The sequence below is a fragment of the Littorina saxatilis genome, linkage group LG14, assembly GCF_037325665.1.
Source record: "Littorina saxatilis isolate snail1 linkage group LG14, US_GU_Lsax_2.0, whole genome shotgun sequence".
NCBI classification, from domain to species: Eukaryota; Metazoa; Mollusca; class Gastropoda; order Littorinimorpha; family Littorinidae; genus Littorina; species Littorina saxatilis.
In genome coordinates this window covers 10,684,007-10,709,455 of record NC_090258.1, presented here as the reverse complement: position 1 = coordinate 10,709,455, position 25,449 = coordinate 10,684,007, and the positions used below count along the sequence as shown (strand labels likewise).

Below are 25,449 nucleotides of genomic sequence, written 5' to 3'. Positions count from 1 at the left end.
TTGGATTCGCTCCACACACACACACACATACCACCACCACCACCCACACCACCATCACCCTCGTCTCGATTCCTAGTCTATACATAAACTTTCTAACATCTCCAGCCGTTTGAAAGAGTTTAACGTATTACGCAATTCATGCGTACATCAGAGTCCTGTTAAGAGATTCATATTTATTTTTAAATTTCTAATCAATTCAATAATCTCCGCTTCTGTGCTCCGTGTCTGGAATTGCTGAGCCTAAATCAAGCCTGCTTTTATCAGAAGCAGCTATTAAAAACTTGACTAAATGTAAAAACGATCATTCAAAAAAGGAACTTGGATACAGAAAAGAAGGTTATTACAAGAAGAAAAAAACTTGGATCGAGTTATTTCAAAAACCTGGATCGGCTCGCAAACCACGTAGGAAATCAAACACCGGCGTCATGCAATAGCGTCGTAAAAGAAGCATTTTCTGCCTGCCCTGATGGGAAAGGCTAATTCTGTCTGTGCCAACTTTTCCGTCCGGGACTGAACAAGAGATCACGACTCACTGGTGAGAGCAGGACTGGTGTTGAGGGCGGAGGGAGAGGGTGAGGGAGAGAGAAAGTGGGGAGAGAGAGGGAGGCAGAGAGAAGAGGGAGGGGCAGAGAGGGGGAGAGAGAGAGGGGGGGAGGGAGAGAGAGAGAGAAAGTGAGGAGAGAGGGAGGAAGAGACAAAGGGGGGGGGGGGGAGGGAGAGAAAGCGAGAGATAGGGGTGAAAAAGGGAGAGGTAGGAGGGAGAAAGAGACAGATGGGGGGGGAGGGGGAAATAAGATAAGATAAGATTTTATATAGTCCATGAGGGTAACCTCACAGAAATAATGAGAGACAGAGGGAAACAGAGAGAGAGAGACAGAGAGAGATAGGGAAAGAAAGAGAGAGAGAGATAGGGAAAGACACACAGAGAGACATAGAGAGGGGGCGCGAGAAAAAGAGAGAGAAAGGGAGAAAGGGAGAGGGAGAGAGGGAAAGAGAGAGGGACTCGGAAAGGGTGAGGGGGAAAAAGAGAGGGAGGGGTGACGGAAAATGTCTGGACACAAAGAGAATGAATACCTTGTTCAAATACTAATGAGTGGTCAGTGAACGAACTGAGTGGGAGTGAGAAGACACAACAATGGAATATACACAGTTCACTATAAAACAAACATAAAAATCAACCAAGAAAACTGTAATCAATGTGAGTCATTTATTTTAAATGGGGGCTTGAAATGGCCAGCACATTTTACCCGTGTTCGACAGAGATAGAACAGAAGGATTAAAATGACATCTAATTCCATTCTTACCTCCCTGTACACAAACACACACAGTCTTTTAAATCAAATCATCACACAACACCTGGACCCGTATGGTTGTGGGGGCGGTTCGCGACAACTCCCGAAGTTTTGAGTGACATCGAAAGTACTTGCCTCACGTTCGTATGCATGGGCCGGAATAAGGGCTTACTTCGGCTGATGGGGTCTATGTCGACCAAAAGAGTGGGATTCCCTGTAGGTGGAGTTCCTGGAGGGGGATTCCCTGTATACAGGGAATACCACAGGGTTTAGTTCCTGTAGCGTGTCGCTAATATCGCTAAAAGTCACATGATGCTTGGCGACATCGGTAGAATGTGATGTTTTTCAATCTTTTTTTATATTTCTTAGAAATGTGAGTATGGTTTGCAAATTTTATTGAAAAACTCCACCCTGTGGGATTCCCTTAATACAGGGATTCCCCATCCAGGAACTCCACCTACAGGGAATCCCACTCTTTTGGTCGACATAGACCCCATCAGCCTTACTTCGAAGCAAAGTGAGGAAGCAACTGAGAGTAGCTTGCGACTACTTCCAAAGTTTTGAGCGACATCGGAAGTACATCCTCACTTTCGCATGTATGGGACGGAAAAAGAGCTTACTTTGGAAGCAAAGGAGGAAGTAAGTGAGGGTAATTGTACTACAGCGAGACCCAGGAGTAAACACGCTACTTCCAAAGTTTCTCAGTGCAAAATGGCAGGGCTTTTCTTCGGTTTTTCATATCAAACCGAGCTAACGCAAATGAAAGTCCCAAAGAGAGAAAATAGAAGGAAAAGTCGCATCTCGTGCGTGCATTTCGTGCAAATTTCGCTGAATACAAACCTGAGTTGCCAGCTTTGACTTTTGTTCGTTCTGGAAATTTGGAAATGCGTTGAGGATAAAGTGAATTGTAAATATAATATGATTATTAAAATTACTGTAAAGAAAGTTTTTTGGGGCGTGTTTGAAAATTCACAAAGTTTCAAGGCAATGATAAGTTATATGAATTATTTGATAGTGATAGCCAAAATGTGTGTTGGTATTTATAGATATGGCTCCCCTCTGGATATTGTATGCATCTTTGAGAGAGGCAAAAAAGATAGGGTTGAAGCTGCCTGCATGCAACTGAGATCAACCAAAAAATAAAAAATAAAAAATAAAAAATAAATGTTCAACATAATTATTTATTCTTCTCCCTAACATTCAGGCCAACAAAGTCATAGTCATAGGCAGCCATTTTGTTTGTTTGTTTGTTTGTTTGTTTGCTTAAAGGCATAGAAAGCTGATGAATATACACGCTAATTGCTTTACCCAGAGCTGGAGACAGACTAAATTAAGTTCCCTGCAAAATATTGTGGTCTAGGAGCCCTTAAATGTTGAGATATTTGAATTTTTATTTTGATCTAGATGGTCCTATTTATAGATTTGGCAACACATGTAACGTTGATGCAAGGGAGCTAACACCGCGGCTTTGTTGACATCCTCACTTTTTCAGAGGCTAGAACAAGCTGTAATGCATGTATTATGGTCCGCGCATGGTGACATATCGTCATTATATGGTCTTATGGTGCGTTTGACATCGATTGTGGGCAAACTACACTTTGTAAACACGGGAGTGCGTTAGTATGCCTTTAACGCCCAGCCGACCACGAAGGGCCATATCAGGGCGGTGCTGCTTTGACATATAACGTGCGCCACACACAAGACAGAAGTCGCAGCACAGGCTTCATGTCTCACCTTATTCTGACACCGGACCAACCAGTCCTAGCACTAACCCCATAATGCCAGACGCCAGGCGGAGCAGCCACTAGATTGCCAATTTTAAAGTCTTAGGTATGACCCGGCCGGGGTTCGAACCCACGACCTCCCGATCACGGGGCGGACGCCTTACCACTAGGCCAACCGTGCCGGTCCCATAAAGAGAATCTTAAAATGTTCAGTCAAAAACCTCGAAAATAAAATTACTCAAAATTGCCTGCAACTGTTGCACGTGTTGATTCTATGTTTCTCAGTGACACGTCTGTGTCCCTTCTTCAAACACATGATTCATAACGATCATAAAATAATTGCATATTTCCATTGTTTTGAAGTTTCGAGAACACACATTTAAAACAGGCTTAAGACAAGGCAGTTAGGCAGTTCTACTCTAAGACAGAAGAATTATGCTGGTTTTTCTGGCTCTCCTTTCCTCATGTTATAGAAATGATCCAGAGCAATTATAGAATTATGTGGACTCTTTGCTGAAAAACAAATTAACTATGAATTATGCAATTATCGTATGATCGTGAAAATATGTAAATGAAAAATATTTTAAAAAAACATCTAAAGCTTGTGTCCAAAAAAACAGGTAGAATATCCTGTAGCAAAAGTACCAAGCGCGATTATTATTCCCTCGCAGTGGTAGTTTGAATAACAATCTTCTTTCCTCCGTTTCAAACGTCACATTCTAGGTACAAAAAAAGATTCAGGTAAGGGGGGACATTGCTGGCACCATCTTAATTGCTTTTCTTTGCTGGTTTCCTTTCTTTCGTTTCTTGCTTGAAAGATATAAATACGCCCAAACACGCACACACGCGCGCACACGCATGCACGTATGCACGCACGCACGCATGCACGCAAAAGCACACACGCGCGCATGCACGCATGCACACACACAAGCACGCACACACACGCGCATGCACGCATACAAGCACACACGCACGCTCACACGCACGCACGCACACACACACTCACACACACACACACACACACAGAAACGCGCGGGCACACACACACACAAACACACACACACACAAACAAACGCGCGCGCACACACACACACTCAGTCACCAGTTCTAACAGCAATATCTGTCTCAGGAAACCTTTAATTCCGGCACAATCGTCACAACCTCAGTTCACAACTCGGCAATGATCTTCACCTGCTCTTAATACCGTTCAGTTTCGATATGTTAGCACTTTAGGTACACTTTGATCTGTTCTTTATTAGTGACGATACAAGACTTCACCGGCGTATCTTGTCTTGGCTGACGAAAATGGATCCATTGTAATGTATGGTTTGAAACACCAGGACAAACTCATCACATCGTCTTCTCGCCGGGAAGTCACGCTTTCTTTGAGAAAAAGCCAGTATTAGGACAAAACCCCCAAGCTCTTCCAAATATCAACGTCCGCATTTTGGCTTCATAGAAAACCAAGAGCTAAGACAATCCGACATGTTCTTCAAAACATCAAGGAAGAGATATGACAAATACCCCCCCTCCCCCCCCCCCCCCCCCCCCCCTCCCTCTCCCTCTCAATCTCCGTTGATGCTGTATTTTTGCTCAGTGCTTGCTTGAGATTGATAGCGCACACTTTTTATGGTAGTCGTTGTCTCCGCTGACGACTTTCCTGACTCTGGCGATTTAACAGCCTCCGTCGTCGATGCCGTCGTTGTTGTCGTTTCTGCCGATGAGGCAGACGATCCTGACGACTCCTGCCCAGCGCCTTGGAAGCCAGAGTCTGGGGTTGACGTCCAGTGTTGGTCACAAGCGGTGGAGTCCGGACCGGCCCCGCAAGGAGCGATTGACCGTTGGCTGGACTCCGGCACTGAGAGCTGACCAGGAGGGGTGTGTATGTCAAGCAAAGTATCTAGTCCCTTGATGGGCGGTGATCGACAGGGATCGACATTCTCCTCGTCTGGTGAGAAGCTGATGACGATAGGCTCGTAGTGAAGGCTGTTGAGTAAGCAGCTGCAACAGAAAAAGAAAGAACTGACTAATTAGTTTTAACGTCCACTTATGACCAATTAGCCTCTATCTTGGAACAGGTAGCGTTAATGTGCTCTGTAATAAAGAGAAGGTCACGCCAAAGGAAACATTATCCACACGCACTGCAAAATCTCTTCCTCGTCTATTGCCTCGTTTGAAGCATCCATATCCACAGATCCAGTCACAAATCGTTTTCTGTCGTTTTAAGCCTTAAATAGAATACATGCAGGCTTCACTGTGCCTTGGTTAGGACACTTATCTTCTAAATAGTTCGCTCCGAATCGAAATGACACAAATAATAAATAACAAAATGTTGAGTTGTGTGTGTGTGTGTGCGTGCGTGCGTGCGTGCGTGCGTGCGTGCGTGCGTGCGTGTGTGCGTGCGTGCGTGCGTGTTTTTTCATGAGAACAAAATGATTTTTTTTTCCTATGGAAAAAAGTTCAGGTCGGGCTATAAAATAGGGTTAGTCGGGGAACCGTACCTATAAAAAAAAATATATTGTTTTGGTGTGGGGTGGCTTACGTTTGAGCCCCGTAGGCGTCGAGATGGCCGCGATAGCTCCAGATCTCCTCGATTCGTTCCTCCGATACCTTGCCGTGAAGGTAATCCTGTATCTGCTCCACAGACATCTGGGTCTGCACGAACATGTGGAGGCCCGCGTGCGACAGGTAGGCCGGGTCCATCAGCACTCTGCAACACGGGTAACACACCTGTACTCTTGGTGAAATGATGCTAACACTGGTAACACACCTGTACTCTTAGTGAAATGATGCTAACACAGGTAACACACCTGTACTCTTAGTCTTTCTTTATTTGGTGTTTAACGTCGTTTTCAACCACGAAGGTTATATCGCGACGGTGTACTCTTAGTGAAATGATGCTAACACAGGTAACACACCTGTACTCTTAGTGAAATAATGTTAACACAGGTAACACACCTGTACTCTTAGTGAAATAATGTTAACACAGGTAACACACCTGTACTCTTGGTGAAATGATGGTAACACAGGTAACACACCAGAACTCTTACTGAAATGATGGTAACACAGGTGACACACCTGTACTCTTGCTGAAAAGATGATAACACAGATGACACACCTATACTCTTGCTGAAATGATGATAATACAGGTGACACATCTGTACTCTTGCTGAAATGATGGTAACACAGGTAACACACCTGTACTCTTAGTGAAATGATGCTAACACAGGTAACACACCTGTACTCTTACTGAAATTATGCTAACACAGGTAACACACGTACACCTGTATTCTTACTGAAATTATGCTAACACAGGTAACACACGTACACCTGTATTCTTACTGAAATTATGCTAACACAGGTAACACACGTACACCTGTACTCTTACTGAAATTATGCTAATACAGGTAACACACCTGTACTCTTGGTGAAATGACGCTAACACAGGTAACACACCTGTACTCTTAGTGAAATGATGCTAACACAGGTAACACACATGTACTCTTGCTGAAGAAGGAAAGCGACCGGGAGGGGGGGGGGAGACGAAGGGGTGAGATAGAAAGATGAAGAAAGGAAGAAATGCAGACAGGTAGGCTGGGTTCGACAGCTCTCTGTAACACCGATAACATACCTGTATACTATTGGTGAAAAGATGGTAACAGAAGATAACAGAGGGGTGAGAGAGAGGGACCTGAATACAGAAATTAATTTAAAACAGGTGTAGGCACGCGAGGGACAGGTAGGCTCGGTCCCACAGCACTCTGTGGGTAAACAGGTACACCAGTATGACTGCTACCTTGCTTGATTGATAAGGCCTAAAAAAAAATAGGTGTGGTTACGGTAACCCGACCTACCCTATTTTTAGGGGCCGATCCTATAACTTTTTATTACATTTGTAAAAACAAAACAAAAAAACGAGTGCAAAAAACGCAATGAAAGCGAAAGCGCCCGAGTCGCACACTTATTTCCCTGTCAAGTAGGTTTAATTTGTACACATTAGAAAAAAAAGTTTAAAAAAAAAAGTGATTGCCTACCTACCTACCCTATTTTTTTTGGCTATGTTACCGTAACCACACCTTTTTTTTTTTTTTTGCCTAATAGAGCCTCAAATTAGTTGGGCGAAGTTTACTTCACAGAGCTGACTGCACGAAGCCGGCTTCACGAAGCTTTGGCATTGAAGTTTTATTGAAAAGACTTTGGGGTCAATTGGGGTCAAATACGGCCAGTCTTTAGAGAGAGTTGGAGGGGGGAGGGGGGGGGAGAAAAGGGAGGAGAGATAGGCGGGGTCAGACAGCAATTTTTCAGATTAAAAACGAAATTGCGCCAGTAAGTCGTCATCGTTTTGGCCACACAAAAAGCGACACCATGAAAGTCTTGGTCCAGAAATGGCCACTCTGTATGAAAATAGCAACAGACGAAGGGACGAACACAGCGACAGGGGTGAGAATGTGCGGTCAGAATCATTTACTCACACCAGTACACTGCGGACACAGATGTGTCAAATGACGCAAGCGGAAAGCTAGGTCAACATATTTGCGCTCACAAAAACGGCAGAGAGAGAGAGAGAGAAAGAGAGAGAGAGAGAGAGAGAGAGAGAGAGAGAGAGAGAGAGAGAGAGAGAGAGAAAGAGAGAAAGAGAGAGAGAGAGAGAGAGAGAGAGAGAGAGAGAGAGAGAGAGAGAGAGAGAAAGAGAGAGTGAGGAGAGAGAGGGAGGAAGAGACAAAAGCGGGGGGCAGAGAGGGAGAGAAAGCGAGAGATAGGGGTGAAAAGAGAAAGGGAGAGGTAGGAGGGAGAAAGAGACACATGGGGAGAGAGAGAGAGAGAGACAAACCGAGAGACAGAGAGAGAGAGGAGAGACAGACAGACAGACAGACAGACAGACAGACAGACAGACAGGCAGACAGACAGATAGAGAGGGACACATATATACATACAGAGAGCGAGACGACGAGGGAAAGAGGGAAAGACAGAGACAGAGAAAGAGAGAGGAGAATAGACAGAAGCAGAGACAGATAGAATGAAAGGACAGAGACAGGCAGGTAAGTAGGCAGGTAAGCAGGCAGACAGAGAGACAGACATACAAACAGAGAGACAGAAAGACAAGACAGACAAACAGACATATGGCAGTGTGTGCACATAATTCATTGTAATAATGGTTACATATTGGCACCATGGCAATCTCATTTAGCATTCGACCCGTTAGCGACAAATTAATAAGCCTTTTTCTTTGCATAAGCATTATTTGCAAGGAAATCTTGGCAACAAGCACTTGTAACTTTGATCCATAATGACTCTCGGTAAACCCAAACTGAAGCTGCCTGTATTTGAAACCCAAACTAAAGCTGCCTGTATTTGAAACCCAAACTAAAGCTGCCTGTATTTGAAACCCAAACTAAAGCTGCCTGTATTTGAAACCCAAACTAAAGCTGCCTGTGTTTGAAACCCAAACTAAAGCTGCCTGTCTTTTGAAACCCAAACTGAAGCTGCCTGTCTTTCAAAACTAAACTGAAGCTGCCTGTCTTTGAAACCCAATATAATAAAACTGCCTGTATTTGAAAATCAAACTAATACTGCCTGTATTTGAAAACCAAAATGATTCAGCCTGTATTTGAAAATCAAACTAATATTGCCTGTATTTGAAAACCAAAATGATTCAGTCTGTATTTGAAAATCAAACTAATACTGCCTGTATTTGAAAACCAAAAGGATTCAGCCTGTATTTGAAAATCAAACTAATACTGCCTGTATTTGAAAACCAAAAGGATTCAGCCTGTCTTTCAAAACCAAACAGAAGCCACCTGTCTTTGAAACCTAAGTAGAGCCGGCTGTCTAAACCTAAACAGAAGATTCTTTTATTTAAAACCCAAACTGAAGATGTCCGACTTTGAAACCCAAACTAAAGCTGCCTTTGAAACCCAAAAAGAAGCTGCCAGTCTTCGAAACCCAAACTGATGGTCATTGCCTAAATCTCAGCAGTCGCTGCACCCAGTGGTTATTGGAATTAATCAGGAACCGGAGGTCCGGTCGGCAAGGTGGATGTCAGCGTAATGTCCAGTGATGAGTATCCCCTGTCAATTACTGTCCAGTTCATTGTCCGCGACCCGCCGCAATTGGCACGCATGTTATTGTCTCTGTCAGCACCAACTGTTGGCTTCCCATTGATCGTCTTGAATCGGGGGTAAAGAAGGTGAGGAGAAATGAGACAGACACAGAAGCAAGGAGGCAGTCTCACAGACGGTAGGGTCGCTCGCCCTCGCATTTCCTGTTGATTCTGCTCCTCTTTTTGCTGTCCATTTGCATCATTACGGTTTCAACATTGGGAATAAACAGAATTCCGATAGACTGGGAATCGAGACGAGTGTGTGTGTGTGTGTGTGTGTGTGTGTGTGTGTGTGTGTGTGTGTGTGTGTGTGTGTGTGTGTGTGTGTGTGTGTGTGTGTGACGGTATATATGTGTGACGGTATGTGTGTGTGACGGTATGTGTGTGTGTGTGTGTGTGTGTGTGTGTGTGTGTGTGTGTGTGTGTGTGTGTGTGAGTGTGTGACGGTATGTGTGTGCATGCGTGCGTGCGTGCGTGTGAGCGTGCGTGCGTTCGTTGGTGCGTGCGCGCGTGATGGCGTGCGTGCCAGTGCGTGCGAGCGGGTGTGCATGTCCGTGTGGCTGATTACACCGAAACACAATATTCTCAGCAATAAAAATGAAAATGAAGGTTGACTCACTCCCTGGTCCATGTCTCAAGCTGCTGCCGTCGCTCCTCGACGAACTCGGGGTCCAACAGGTTCCAGAACCGTCGTGCGCTCAACGGAGGGGGACTCCTGAGCCACACACACAAGAAAATGATAAATCCGGGATGAAGAGTAATTACATGTACCCTTAAACTGTCAACGTATACATTCTAACCTGTCTAAATTGACCACACAAGGGACCGTCCAAATCTGGTCGTAGTGGACAAGTAAATAAAATCAAACCTGTCTAAAATGACCACAAGGTACCGTCCAAATCTGGTCGTAGTGGACAAGTAAATAAAATCAAACCTGTCTAAAATGACCACAAGGTACCGTCCAAATCTGGTCGTAGTGGACAAGTAAATAAAATCAAACCTGTCTAAAATGACCACAAGGTACCGTCCAAATCTGGTCGTAGTGGACAAGTAAATAAAATCAAACCTGTCTAAAATGACCACAAGGTACCGTCCAAATCTGGTCGTAGTGGACAAGTAAATAAAATCAAACCTGTCTAAAATGACCACAAGGTACCGTCCAAATCTGGTCGTAGTGGACAAGTAAATAAAATCAAACCTGTCTAAAATGACCACAAGGTACCGTCCAAATCTGGTCGTAGTGGACAAGTAAATAAAATCAAACCTGTCTAAAATGACCACACAAGGTACCGTCCAAATCTGGTCGTAGTGGACAAGTAAATAAAATCAAACCTGTCTAAAATGACCACACAAGGTACCGTCCAAATCTGGTCGTAGTGGACAAGTAAATAAAGTCAAACCTGTCTAAAATGACCACACAAGGTACCGTCCAAATCTGGTCGTAGTGGACAAGTAAATAAAATCAAACCTGTCTAAAATGACCACAAGGTACCGTCCAAATCTGGTCGTAGTGGACAAGTAAATAAAATCAAACCTGTCTAAAATGACCACAAGGTACCGTCCAAATCTGGTCGTAGTGGACAAGTAAATAAAATCAAACCTGTCTAAAATGACCACAAGGTACCGTCCAAATCTGGTCGTAGTGGACAAGTAAATAAAGTCAAACCTGTCTAAAATGACCACACAAGGTACCGTCCAAATCTGGTCGTAGTGGACAAGTAAATAAAGTCAAACCTGTCTAAAATGACCACACAAGGTACCGTCCAAATCTGGTCGTAGTGGACAAGTAAATAAAGTCAAACCTGTCTAAAATGACCACACAAGGTACCGTCCAAATCTGGTCGTAGTGGACAAGTAAATAAAGTCAAACCTGTCTAAAATGACCACACAAGGTACCGTCCAAATCTGGTCGTAGTGGACAAGTAAATAAAGTCAAACCTGTCTAAAATGACCACACAAGGTACCGTCCAAATCTGGTCGTAGTGGACAAGTAAATAAAGTCAAACCTGTCTAAAATGACCACACAAGGTACCGTCCAAATCTGGTCGTAGTGGACAAGTAAATAAAGTCAAACCTGTCTAAAATGACCACACAAGGTACCGTCCAAATCTGGTCGTAGTGGACAAGTAAATAAAGTCAAACCTGTCTAAAATGACCACACAAGGTACCGTCCAAATCTGGTCGTAGTGGACAAGTAAATAAAATCAAACCTGTCTAAAATGACCACACAAGGTACCGTCCAAATATGGTCGTAGTGGACAAGTAAATAAAGTCAAACCTGTCTAAAATGACCACACAAGGTACCGTCCAAATCTGGTCGTAGTGGACAAGTAAATAAAGTCAAACGTGTCTATAAAGGCCAGGATTTCATTTACTAGTGCGCCCTGCGCCATTGGCGCATTAAATCTGAAAATGTCCCATCACAATTTCCTACAATGCGTCAAAGGGCGCATTCAGATTACGCCGCTGTCCCACCAAATGTACACTTTACATCGGATTACACACACACACACACACACACACACACACACACACACACACACACACACACACACACACACACACACACACACACGCACACACACACACACACACACACACACACACACACACACACACACGCACACACCAAACGTTAAACACATGGACCTACCTCCAATTGTCGATCTTGTCGAGTTCCTTCCTCAGCCACACGAAGTCAGAAAAGCGACGTCTTGTCTCTGTTCTGTGCAGTCGGAAGGCCGAAGAATACGACTGGGGAAAAAAAGTATTACTTTAAGCCTGATATCCAAACACAAATAGACTGCCAACGTTCCAAAATACAGAATTAAACAACAAGCTCATTCGCTTGTGTTTTCCCTGCAACCGGCCGAACATTTTTCAAGATGAGTTTTGTGTAATTAGTGTTTCTCTGTGCACTTACAAGACCGCTGGGTCGATATATCTGTGAACGTAACGTTTTGTTTTGTCAATAATTAAACGTTCCAACAACATACCTTTCTTGATTTTTGATTTTTAAGCCTGAAAGTACTTGGAAAAAGTCCACTTCCTCAAGTCCATAGGTCTATGATATTTGCAAAGCTTTGGCACTGAATTGTCGGTAAAAACACTTCGCGAAGCCAACTTCGGTTTGCCGAAATAACTCTGTCGGGTTTGTTTGTGTTGTGAAAGAGTGAGTTCCCTTGCATTTGCTCGGACAAATATTGACATGTGCTCCCCGTGCACGTGTTTGAAACACCCTCTCGTTGGTGGCTGGCCTGTAATCATTTGTCACGTGTTTGAAACACCCTCTCGTTGGTGACTGGCCTGTAATCATTTGTCACGTGTTTGAAACACCCTCTCGTTGGTGGCTGGCCTGTAATCATTTGTCACGTGGGAAAGGTTCCCCACGTGACAGTATGTCCCACGTGACGTTGTAGGCCAGTCACTAGCGAGGGTGAGGGGGGAGGTCTCAAACACGAGTAGACTTACATGAAGCATATGTCAATATTTGTCCGAGCAAAATCAAGGGTACTCACTCTTTCACAACCCATACTTCTTCTTCTTCTTGTCGATCACTCAGATGGCGCAACCCACACAAACCCAACAGAGTTATTTCCCCGCAAATTCGTGCATTACGGAAGGCCTTTAAACTGAACAGCATGCCCTTTCAAGTTGTTTCTCTCTCGTTTCAAACTTCTTTTCCTAACTCGCTCTTTCTGTTATTCCTTCATATATGTATCCATGCATGTATTCAGTCTTTCTATTCTTCATTCATTGATACACATGTATAATTATTCATTCATTCGTCTCATCGTGCGTTCAGTCATTGATTCATTAATTAACATTGTGAGTCTTGTCACGAGTCACAGTGTGACTTTTCCTTCCTTAAAGTAAGTACCACATACCTGTAAATAGATACAGTAGGTTGTGTAAGAGCCGAATGATGAATAGCTCGTCTCTGGCAACACAATCTTCAGCGTACAACCTGCCCGCTGTAACAACACAAAACAATAAGCAGCCGGGTTTAGCACGTCATTTTGTAACTGTCTCCTGCTGACTGACTGACTGACTGACTGACTCTGTCTGTCTGTCTGTCTGTCTGTCTGTCTGTCTGTCTGTCTGTCTGTCTGCTTGCCTGCCTGTCTGCCTGCCGAGCCTGCCTGCCGAGCCTGCCTGCCTGTCTGTCTGTCTGTCTGTCTGGCTGTCTGTGTCTGTATCCGTGTCTTTATGTCTGTGTGTCGAACATCTGTGTAATGATCTAGCAAAATCAAATGGCCAAAACGACCCCCATTAAAATGTACACCACTGAAACTGCCTGGTTCGAAATGTTAGTGCTGTACACATTTGATTTCTCACCATCAGAAAGGGTAGCATCCTTTGTATTCTTTCAGTCAATACACGAAGAACACATTACAAAGGGACATAACACCTCAAAACGTCCGTGGTAGGTACGAGTTAGTGTTTGTCTCCCCTGAATTGGAAATAGGGCGCTCACAGCATTGCGGTACACAGACATAGTCGAGGAATTTGGATGGAATGAGGATGAAGACGAGTTCATGTATGGTGGATGACTTTATTAAGAGAAAGAAAGAACGAAGAAAATTGTATTTCCCAACTTCAAAGAATCTCTCTCTGAATCTCTCTCTCTGAATCTCTCTCTGAATCTCTCTCTCTCTCTCTCTCTCTCTCTCTCTCTCTCTCTCTCTCTCTCTCTCTCTCTCTCTCTCTCTCTCTCTCTCTCTCTCGCGCGCGCGCGCGCGCGCACAAACACACACGCGCACAAACACGCGCATACGCACACACACATACACACACACACACACACACACACAGCGCGCGCGCAAGAACCTCCCGGTTTATACGGCAATTTGCCAGTTGTCACCCCCAAAATAAAATTAAAATTGTACTGATTAATACAAAAACACTTACAAGATCTTTCAGAGCTTCAAAACTCTCGCCATTCAGGTCGTGGGAAATCTTGAGATCCACAGTGCTAGCTTCGCCCATACCTAAACCTAGAACCCCCATTGCACACGATGATTTGTCCCTTCACACTTTCTTTTGGCTTTTCAACAGTCTATATTACTCGAACTCGAGATGCCGTTGTCGTGCAGCAGTTTGTTTGTTTTTCTCAGAACTATCAGTTGATGGAAATTACGGTACACTTCGTCACGTTTGAAGAATTACCGACAAATGCAAGTTGCTTCACCTTTTCTAAAATTGGTGGAGACACAAAATCTTTCCCTTTTAGAAATTGCCCATCAATGAAAATCGCTCCACTATAGAATTGTCATCACAATGGAAATCACATCTATCAACACAACAGAAGCCGAACACAAACACTGAAGCTGTGTGCCTTTATATAGACTACAATATGTTCGTCCGCCAAGTCATAAGATTTCTCAAAAACGTTCCGAGAGTGACAGAAAATAAATCTCAGGTCAGTCTGACAACTCGACGCACTCAGATGTCAAGCTACATGAGTCAGAATACACATGGAGATCCTGCTTTGTCGGAAACGAATGTTGCTCCAAGCCTACACGGAGACTGTTTTCGGAAAACTGATGGAAATTCACAAATGATGTGGACCTAAACGATATTTTATCGTTGGAGCGCAGTACAGTTTGTGAGAAATTTTGTTTTCACAATTTGAACTTGAATAATTCGTACACCGGTTACAGACCAATCCAAATAGGCGCGCGGTGCGGAAGATTCGAGGAAGTTATTATTCGCAGTTCACTGTCCAAAACAGTTCCGATTTTTTGTTGTTTTCAGTCGCACACTTCCGTTGCAAAAGGAAGAATGTTCTTTGAAAAAAATGCACTCGTTTTTTCTATGCAGGCTTATAGTTTCAAATCATTCTGAAGTTTTGATGAAGTTCATTAAAAAGTTCACTTTACTGACATGCACAATAAAGCTATGTCTTGTTCCGTCACCCGCACGCTGGTTTTCAAAAATAATAAGGTGACAGTCATATGCTATATTCAGAAGAAACAAATGCACACTGAAAAAAGTCACTATCGACCTCACGCTTGCGCTTCCAAATACTTGACTTTCTTAAGCAGTCAGCACAGGTCGGTAGATACAGAACAAGTAAGAGCAAAACAATTCGCGTTATACTATTTAGGCAACAGCTGTGACCAAGTCACAAGGTGAGTATATATATATTGACTGACTTCCATTAACCCTGGCTATCAGCTGATAAAAAGCTGTTAACACCTGTCCTGTAAGGTTCATCACCGAGTCATGTGGGTGAACCAGAAATACTGTGTGATGCATCACATGCAAGTCATGTGGTGATACTTATCACTTTCACCTGAGCGTGTGATAACTTCTTGACAAGCACTACGTACGGATATAAAGTACGTGCATGTCATTCTGTGCCAATGTATGCCACCAATATAATCGATAATATCTTCTTCTTCTTCTGCGTTCGTGGGCTGAAACTCCCACGTACACTCGTGTTTTTTGCACGAGTGGAATTTTACGTGTATGACCGTTTTTTACCCCGCCATTTAGGCAGCCATACGCCGTTTTCGGAGGAAGCATGCTGGGTATTTTCGTGTTTCTATAACCCACCGAACTCTGACATGGATTACAGGATCTTTTTCGTGCGCACTTGGTCTTGTGTTTGCGTGTACACACGGGGGTGTTCGGACACCGAGGAGAGTCTGCACACAAAGTTGACTCTGAGAAATAAATCTCTCGCCGAACGTGGGGACGAACTCACGCTGACAGCGGCCAACTGAATACAAATCCAGCGCGCTACCGACTGAGCTACATCCCCGCCCAATCGATAATATGAACTTCTGGTAATATATGACGTTTATGGCGTACGTCGATGGAGCGGGTGAGAGAAAGATACACCGAGAGAGAGAGAGGATGGGGGGGGGGGGAGAGAGACAGACAGACGGCGAGAGACTGAGACAGCGAGAGACAGAAAGAGAGACAGACAGACAGACATAGACAAATACAGAAACAGAGTGCGACAGCGAGAGACAGAGAGAGACATAGACAGAGTTTGAGACAGATACACAAACATAGACAGATAGATTGACAGAAATAGACAAAGCCAGACATACAGACACAGGGAGGGTGAGGAAGAGGAGAGAGAGGGGGGGGGGAGGACAGAGACAGAGAAAGACAAAGGGAGGGAGAGGAAGGGGAGAGAGGAAGGGGAGAGAGGGAGGAACAGAGACAGAGAGAGACAAAGGGAGATAGGAAGGGGAGAGAGGGAGGAACAGAGACAGAGAGACAACGGGAGGGAGAGGAAAGGGAGAGAGGAAGGGGAGAGAGGGAGGGACAGAGACAGAGAGACAAAGAGAGGGAGAGGAAAGGGAGAGAGGAAGGGGAGAGAGGGGGAACAGAGACAGAGAGACAAAGGGAGGGAGAGGAAAGGGAGAGAGGAAGGGGAGAGAGGGAGGAACAGAGACAGAGAGAGACAAAGAGAGAGAGGAAGGGGAGAGAGGGAGGAACAGAGACAGAGAGACAAAGGGAGGGAGAGGAAAGGGAGAGAGGAAGGGGAGAGAGGGAGGAACAGAGACAGAGAGACAAAGGGAGGGAGAGGAAAGGGAGAGAGGGAGGAACAGAGACAGAGAGACAAAGGGAGGGAGAGGAAAGGGAGAGAGGAAGGGGAGAGAGGGAGGAACAGAGACAGAGAGACAAAGGGAGGGAGAGGAAAGGGAGAGAGGGAGGGGAGAGAGGGAGGAACAGAGACAGAGAAAGACGAAGGGAGGGAGAGAAAAGGGAGAGAGAAAGGGGAGAGAGGGAGGGACAGAGACAGAGAGACAAAGGGAGGGAGAGGAAAGGGAGAGAGGAAGGGGAGGGACAGAGACAGAGAAAGACAAAGGGAGGTAGAGGAAAGGGAGAGAGGGGGGAACAGAGACAGAGAGACAACGGGAGGGAGAGGAAAGGGAGAGAGGGAGGGACAGAGACAGAGAGAGAAAGAGAGGGAGAGGAAAGCGAGAGAGGAAGGAGAGAGAGGGGGGAACAGAGACAGAGAGACAAAGGGCGGGAGAGGAAGGGAGAGAGGAAGGGGAGAGAGGGAGGAACAGAGACAGAGAAAGACAAAGGGAGGGAGAGGAAGGGAGAGAGGGAGGGACAGAGACAAAGAGACAAGGGGATGGAGAGGAAAGGGAGAGAGGAAAGGGAGAGAGGAAAGGGAGAGAGGGAGGAACAGGGACAGAGAGACAACGGGAGGGAGAGGAAAGGGAGAGAGGAAGGGGAGAGCTAGAGAGGGACAGACAGAGACAGAGAGACAAAGGGAGGGAGGAAGGGGAGAGAGGGAGGAACAGAGACAGAGAAAGACGAAGGGAGGGAGAGGAAAGGGAGAGAGGGAGGGACAGAGACAGAGAGACAAAGGGAGGGAGAGGAAGGGAGAGAGGAAGGGGAGAGAGGGAGGAACAGAGACAGAGAAAGACAAAGGGAGGGGGAGGAAGGGGAGAGAGGGAGGAACAGAGACAGAGAAAGACAAAGGGAGGGAGAGGAAGGGGAGAGAGGAAGGGGAGAGAGGAAGGGGAGAGAGGGAGGGACAGAGACAGAGAGACAAAGGGAGGGAGAGGAAAGGGAGAGATGAAAGGGAGAGAGGGAGGAACAGAGACAGAGAGACAACGGGAGGGAGAGGAAGGGGAGAGAGGGAGGGACAGAGACAGAGAGACAAAGGGAGGGAGGAAGGGGAGAGAGGGAGGAACAGAGACAGAGAGACAACGGGAGGGAGAGGAAGGGGAGAGAGGGAGGGACAGAGACAGAGAGAGACAAAGGGAGGGAGAGGAATGGGAGAGAGGAAGAGGAGAGAGGGAGGGACAGAGACAGAGAGAGACAAAGGGAGGGAGAGGAAAGGGAGAGAGGGAGGGACAGAGACAGAGAGACAAAGGGAGGGAGAGGAAGGGGAGAGAGGAAGAGGAGAGAGGGAGGGACAGAGACAGAGAGAGACTTCTTCTTCTTCTTCAGCGTTCCAGAATTTTCTGGTGACGTGTGAGCTCGTTTGCCCATTTGGGTTCCCCACGCTATACTCTGAGAGCATAGTCAGCTTCACTCCGCTTTCGTTGAGTAGGCATGCTGGGTATTTTCGTGTTTCCATAACCCACCGAACTCTGACATGGATTACAGGATCTTTTCCGTGCGCACTTGGTCTTGTGCTTGCGTGTACACACGAAGGGGGTTAAGTCACTAGCAGGTCTGCACATAAGTTGACCTGGGAGATCGGAAAAATCTTCACTCTTAACCCACCAGGCGGCAGCGACCGGGATTCGAACTCACGACCTCCCGATTAGGAGGCCGACATCTTACCAACACGCCACTGCGTCCGTCACAGAGAGAGACAAAGGGAGCGAGAGGAAGGGGAGAGAGGGGGGGACAGAGACAGAGAGGTATGGGTGTGCGGGCCTCTTTGTGTCCATCTGACTGTGTGCGGTCATTCGTGCGTTCGCATGTTTATCCATCGTTATTGTTATCTGTGCTTTTGCGCAGTAAGAGAAAGCATACACACGCATTAAGAAGTGAAACATTATTGACAAAAACAATAGCAAAGAATACACTAACACGGCTCACCGATTTATTTTTACGAATGGTCACGCCCAGTTCCCTTGCATCATCTTGTTTTGAAAACTCTCATCTTGATATCCCACGTAGTTCTATCAATTAATGATCATCTCAATGGACGTGTTTTATCAAAACTCGTTTATCGCTTTCTTCACGCAGCTGTCAAAACGAACAACAAATAATTAGGTGTGTTTACATCTTCTCATGTCTGAAATACATGGGCGGGGGCTACAGCTCTGCGATATGTGGTATAGAATGCAATGTAAAACGCAAAATGATCGATATTCATAATACTGAATAGTGTACGACTTCTTAATTGTGTCTTCCCTGCAAGCGGCCGAACACTTTTTCCAAGATAAGTGTTGTGTAATTAGTGTTTCTCTGTGCACTTAAAAGACCGCTGGGTCGATATATTTGTGAACGTAACGTTTTGTTTTGTCAATAATTAAACGTTCCAACAACTTACCTTTCTTGGATTTTTATATTTTAATTAATACGGTCAAGACAATTATAACAGCGAATCTAACTTAGATTTCATCAATAACTTTCTGAACAAAAACTAAAATTCAAACATGTGTACTAAATAAATAAAAAATTAAATACATGTACCTAGATTTGTGGAGGTGTAAGACGAGTTTGACTGGAAACCCTCTTTGAATTGGAGGACATAACACTTTCAAAAGAAATCATATTTGGTATTCGGTATATTTCGTTTAGTCCTTGGGGATTTGTCAGAAGGACATCCGGGCTACTAGCCCTGGGGATATCGTGCAGTAAAAGAATGTTTGCATATTTGTATTTTGCTTGTCGATTTTTTCTCCTTCCGTTTTCCCTTCTGCAGTTCCCCGTATTGTCCGCCAAACCAAATATTATATTGCTTTTAAGAGCACTTCTATAAGCTTTCCTTGTTGTGCTCCATTTGTTAATTGATTGCATGCGGCTTTGTTGTATGTAATTTTGCTGAATAAAATTGTTTAAACCCATGTTGCTACCCAATTATGTGTTCCTACAAGCGTGCGTTGATGTTTTCATAGCCCTGAGACTTTCGCTGTGAGCTTGGGATCTTTATCATGCGCGTGCACCCAGGGGGTGTTCGGACACCTTGAAGAGTCTGCACAAAGTTGGCTCTTGAAAATAAATTCCTCGCCAAGACCCAAGCCGATAACCGCGACGAACTGGTTTCAAGGCTAGCGGCGCTACCAACTGAGCTACGTCCCCGCCGCAACCCTCTAAACAAGGATCTCTCCTATACCATATAAAAAGACCTGAAAACTACAAAACTGTCGGCATTGTAGCATGATGATATGACTTATTCCAAAATGTTACACCAATGTCTTGGGGGAAAAAGGGGTACGGGCGGATAAGAATCAGTATTATGTCCTTCATTCGGGTTGGTTGGACATATCAATCAATCAATGAGTCTTATATCGCGCATATTCCGTGGGTACAGTTCTAGGCGCTCTACAGTGATGCCGTGTGAGATGAAATTTTATACGGCCAGTAGATTGCAGCCATTTCGGCGCATATTTACCTTTCACGGCCTATTATTCCAAGTCACACGGGTATAGGTAGACAATTATTAACTGTGCCTAAGCAATTTTGCCAGGAAAGACCCTTTTGTCAATCGTGGGATCTTTAACGTGCACACCCAATGTAGTGTACACGGGGGGAGGTTCGGACACCGAAGAGAGTCTGCACACAAAGTTGACTCTGTGAAATAAATTTCCGCCGAACCTGGGATCGAACTCACGCTGACAGCGGCCAACTGAATACAAATCCAGCGCGCTACCGACTGAGCTATATCCCCGACTTAGTATCCCATACTCTCGTTTACAGAACATTCCAACAGGTATCAACTGACGAATTCGGTCACACATCAAATCTGTCAATCGACACACGTGGCCTGCAGGTAGAAAAGTATCTTTCAAGCTTTGTCCTCGATAACACCCGTTGACCACGTGAGAGTGTTTCGTGTCAACTGTCCGCGCCCCGTCACGTCACGTGGGGTGCCACGTAATATATTGCATCATCCTCATTTATGATGTGTCAGCACGATCATTAGTATAACGTTTACCCTGTGTGCTCATCCGACATTGTGTTTGTGTCTGGGGGGGGGGGGGCGTGTGTGTATGTGCGGTGGGGGAAGCGGGGGGGGGGGGGGTAAAGATGGGTGGGTGTATGTGTGCCTGTCTGTATGCCTGTCTGTCTCCGTTTTGTTTTGTTTTTGCAAGATTGCATGCCCGCGCGTCACCCCCCCCCCCCCCCCCCTAGTACTTCTCATACTTTACTAGCCAGAGAGCAAATTTTACTTCACAAACCAACCATTTCAATTCAGTGTTTCGGCAACTTGACTCGCCTTTGGCGAGTTGATTAACAATTCTACTCGCCATTTACAGATTTCTACTCGCCATTTACAGATCATCTACTCGCCATTTACAGATTTCTACTCGCCATTTACAGATTTCTACTCGCCATTTACAGATTTCTACTCAGTCGCCACTTACAGATTTCTACTCGCCATTTACAGATTTCTACTCGCCATTTACAGATTTCTACTTGCCACTTACAGATTTCTACTCGCCATGAGTAAAATACTCGCCACTTTGAGGCCTAAAACCCCAAAGTAAAACTGACCCCACCAACGTCTTTCAAAGAAGAACTGCAGATCGCCTTTAAAAGTTACATAACACAATCAACCGTACCTTGCCAATGTCATGCATGAATCAGCGGAAACAATGAACTGCAGAAATATCTCAAATGCTTAAGAAGTACATGTACTATGATGATGGTGTAGTGCAGGCAGCAGTACAGTAGAATCTGCTTAATAAGGCCATGTTTAATAAAGCCACCCGCTTTTTGAGGCCAATTTCTGACTGCACGGATTTTTCCTTGTGTTCTATGCTTATGCTTTTATTAAATCCACCCGCTTAATATAGCCACTTTTGTCCTGCACCAAGGTGACCTTATTAAGCGGAGTCTACTGTACTACTAAACTCCTATGGGACACGTGAGTGATAACGAAGGGTTGTACCGAGGTGGTCTTGGTGCGCTAAGAGCAGCGATTGGATCACACACAAAGGTTCATTAGGCGGTTAAGGGCAGAATATACCTTCTCAGTTTCAGCGGCACAGACGACGCATTGCATATTATTGATGCTGCGATAGGGATTATGACGAGTACTTGGCCTGTTTTCCTTTAAACTAAAACCTTTTTTTCTCATAATATATATATATACGACAGACTCATCCAGCAACTCTCAGTACAGCTAACTACCCAGCTGAAAAAGTACCACACGATGTACTATAGTATACTATAGTAAACTATAGTAAATGTACCCTGTACTATAGTAAACTATAGTAAATGTACCACAATGTACTATAGTACACACTAATGTATTGTACAATAGTACTTTTTGTACTATAGTTTACTATAGTACTATAGTAAACTATGGTACACCATAGTACAATTCAATGTACTATAGTACTTGTACTATAGTAAACTATAGTATACCATAGTACAATTCAATGTACCATAGTACTTGTACTATAGTAAACTATAGTATACTATAGTACAAGTACTATGGTATACTATAGTACATAGTGTAGTACTTTTTTACTTGGGTAACAAACAAACAAACAAACAAAATAAAAGAAAGACAGAAAGAGAGAAAAGTTCGTATTGGCAATAGGCGTAAATTCCACAAATATTTAACACAATAATTATCATCTCACAAGCATTCCTTCGTTTCTTTGCTTCACAGGGTAGCTTCAACCATTTAGCATTCCTCGCACTGAGACGAATATTCAAACCTTTCCTTAAGTGTACCTTCAGGAGTAAATTCACCCAGATCGCTGTACTCTACCCGATAACCGAACAAGTACACACTATCAATATCAGTGTCCTCGTAAATTACTTGACTGACATAAAGAGTGGACAAGGCTAAAGTCGGTAATGACTCTATAATTATGACGGTGATAAAGAGGCGTGAAGTCAGCGAATCGGGTTTAATTGTACGTGACAGAGTAACGTTGCTGATTTGTGCGTGCGTATGGTATGGGGGGGGGGGGGGGGGGGGGGTACGTGATGGTGTGCCTACACTATGTGTGAGCAAGAAAGAGAGAAAGTGTGTGTTTGTGTGTGTGTTTGTGTGCGTGCGTGCATGTGTGTGTGTGTGTTCGTGTTGTGTGTGTGTGTGTGTTCGTGTGTGTGTGTTCGTCTCTCTCTCTCTCTCTCTCTCTCTCTCTCTCTCTCTCTCTCTCTCTCTCTCTCTCTCTCTCTCTCTCTCTCAATGGAAGATGTAACCCGTATCCTAGCCCTGGATGAAGAAAGTGTACTCGAAGCAACTGCACAATTTATTTCTAAGGCACTAAACATGCGCAAAAAGAAACTAGATGAGTCAAGCTGAAATTATGTATAATGTAATTTTTACGTACGCAAATGTTGGACTGGATGGTCTTCTCATTTAAATCGGGTTGCGTGTACATGTATACGCGTGGATTTACACGTGTGCGGGTGTAGTCTATATGAGCGTATATGTGTGAGTGTGTGTGTGTATTTGTTCGTCTGCAGCCATTGTTGTTTTTGTCTATATGTATTTAGACATGTTCCCCTACTAGTCACGCGAGGGTAACGCCGACTTGTGGTTTATTGGGTTTTAAATATTTGTGGTCTGCAAATTGATTGGTTTTATGAGTGTGTGTTAACTGTTGGATCAGTATTTTCCTTTGTGTGTACATACTATACCTTGCTTTTTATTACCCTTAGTCTTAGATATTTTCGTTTACCTATGCCTTTCGTGTCGGTGTATTTGTTTGTTCGTACTCATAAACTGGTTTGCTATGTTTTTGTTGTTATCAATGTTTTGTTCATTCGGCCTTTTACCCCTTTTATGAATGATGCAGCAATTGTTGTTTTATCTTGTCTATAAGGCTTTTATTAGCTAATGACAATAAAGTGTCAAAGCGTCAAAGCGTCTCTCTCTCTCTCTCTCTCTCTCTCCCCCCCCCCCCCCCCCCCCCACTCCCTCAATCTCTCTCTTACAGTTACATGTAGCAAGAGTGTCTAAATTCCTATTACACGTACTATTTACCAACAAAAGAGATACGGTCGACTAGGTCACGGTGACCTTCTACTCCCAGGTGAGCTGGTCAGCTATCGTCAGCCACTCAGTGGACATTTGGCACAAAACAAAACAAAAGTCTGGTTTAGGGTATCCCGACCGACCCTATTTTTTCGCGCGACCCTAGACCTTTTTTGTCTTTGTTTTTTGGCAAAATAACTTAAAAATATGTTTTTTTGGAGGAAAACAAATCCCGACTTACCGACCCTATTTTTTTGGCCTATGTTACCGTAAACAGACTTTTCTTTTTTGCCTTACGTATCTGACCAGTCGTCCAGTATGACCCCCTAGGCCCTCCGTCCTTTATCAGTTTATGTTATCAAATATGTATGCCTCACGATTGCATCAGCCGACCCTGCACCGTCAGTCTCAGTCAGTGTCGTGACACAGAGGTGTCCAACTTTTACTGGCCAGTTTACTGATTACCTTGGGACACCTGTCACTGGAGAGGTAATGTATGTGATGGACAGAGTAGAGGTATTTGGCTTAAGCTCAGGGAATACGCGATTGTCCGACTAAAGGCTGTCACCAGAATTGATAGTTTCGGTGGATTCCCTGAGAAACCCTTTGCAAAGGTGTTGACAATACCTCCAGGGCACGGTAACGTCTGAAATGTTCCTGAACCACGAATAAAGTCACCACCCCGTACCTCAGCGTTTGGTCTCCAAGAACGCATGTGTGCGAGAGTGTAACAGAGCCTTGGGGATATAGTTCGTATGATTTTCACAAGAGCGCGTCACAGTACTTTCACAAAAAGTGATGAAATCACGCACACTGCACACTCACCATCCAACCACACCAACCCTCAACTCCACATTAACATCCGCTAACACACACACACTAACACACACACACTAACACACACACACTGACACACACACACACACACACCAAAGCAGGCCCGCGTGTGTTAGTTGTGCGTATGTGTGGGTGTGTGCGGTGTGTATGTGTGTGTGCGTGCGTGTGTATGTGTATGTGTGTGTGTATTCCACGATGTGTGTGTGTGTGTGTGTGTGTGTGTGTGTGTGTGTGTGTGTGTGTGTGTGTGTGTGTGCGTGTGTCCTTCTCCGGGATGTCTGTCTTTCTGTCTGAATTTTGACCCAATCAAAACACGATAATCCATGTTGCTAAACACTGTTTACATAATAGACCTTGACTGTCTTCTATTACATGCAGATCACATTCTCACCTTATGGGCAGGGCGGCGTTCTTTACAAGTCCTCTCATCATCAGAGAAATGCACACGTAGGTTAACGATCCCCATCATAGGAGCACTAACATGCAGGTATAACCCGCCACTGAGCTGTCTCTTGGGATTGTGAACCGCACAACAATAGAAGTCTGTTGATTTGTTAGTAGACTAAGCTTCACTCTCTCTGACTCTGGTGGTCAGTCTTGGTTTCAGAGTACAGACATCAACAATACAAGTCTGTTGCCTCTATGGTCCAGTGAATGACCGACAACACACTACTGACACGCCAGCTGTGCAGAACGATTCCACAGGCGCCTAGAACAAAGGTCGCCCCATCTATCGAGTCAGTTCAGTACTCACTCTGGTCAGGGCTACGCTTTGTTGACTAACTAACTTTTCTAAGAGAGAGGTGTATTCTGTCACCCTCACAATCAGTCCAAGCCAATAAAGCTAACACGTCTCTTTATACGGCTATGCAGTCAGACAGTGCAAGCATCCAA

At 44.7% G+C, this 25,449-nt stretch overlaps 1 protein-coding gene across 2 annotated transcripts; it reads right to left on the bottom strand.

The window, feature by feature from the left end:
- Positions 1-4,573: 4,573 nt before the first annotated feature.
- Positions 4,574-25,380, bottom strand: LOC138947076 (sorting nexin-11-like). Of its 2 annotated transcripts, none has more exons than XM_070318514.1 (6): positions 24,947-25,380; positions 13,004-13,090; positions 11,770-11,870; positions 9,736-9,831; positions 5,559-5,726; positions 4,574-5,017 (listed from the first exon to the last, which is right to left on the bottom strand). In XM_070318514.1, the coding sequence occupies exons 1-6, from the start codon at positions 25,022-25,024 to the stop codon at positions 4,582-4,584; spliced, it is 966 nt and encodes a 321-aa protein (XP_070174615.1). In that variant the 5' UTR covers positions 25,025-25,380; the 3' UTR covers positions 4,574-4,581. The 2 variants fall into 2 exon arrangements, with proteins under 2 accessions (XP_070174615.1, XP_070174614.1); XM_070318513.1 differs by lacking the exon at positions 24,947-25,380 and adding an exon at positions 14,028-15,114.
- Positions 25,381-25,449: the final 69 nt, after the last annotated feature.

What these genes read in the sequence shown, in the direction of transcription:
- LOC138947076 (XM_070318513.1), bottom strand. Translation starts at nt 14,126, where the DNA reads ATGGGGGTTCTAGGTTTAGGTATGGGCGAAGCTAGCACTGTGGATCTC. An exon ending in TTGAAGCTCTGAAAGATCTT is followed by an intron (nt 13,091 to 14,027) that starts GTAAGTGTTTTT and finishes GTGTTGTTACAG; the next exon opens with CGGGCAGGTTGTACGCTGAA. An exon ending in CTTGAGACATGGACCAGGGA is followed by an intron (nt 5,727 to 9,735) that starts GTGAGTCAACCT and finishes CCCGTGTTGCAG; the next exon opens with AGTGCTGATGGACCCGGCCT.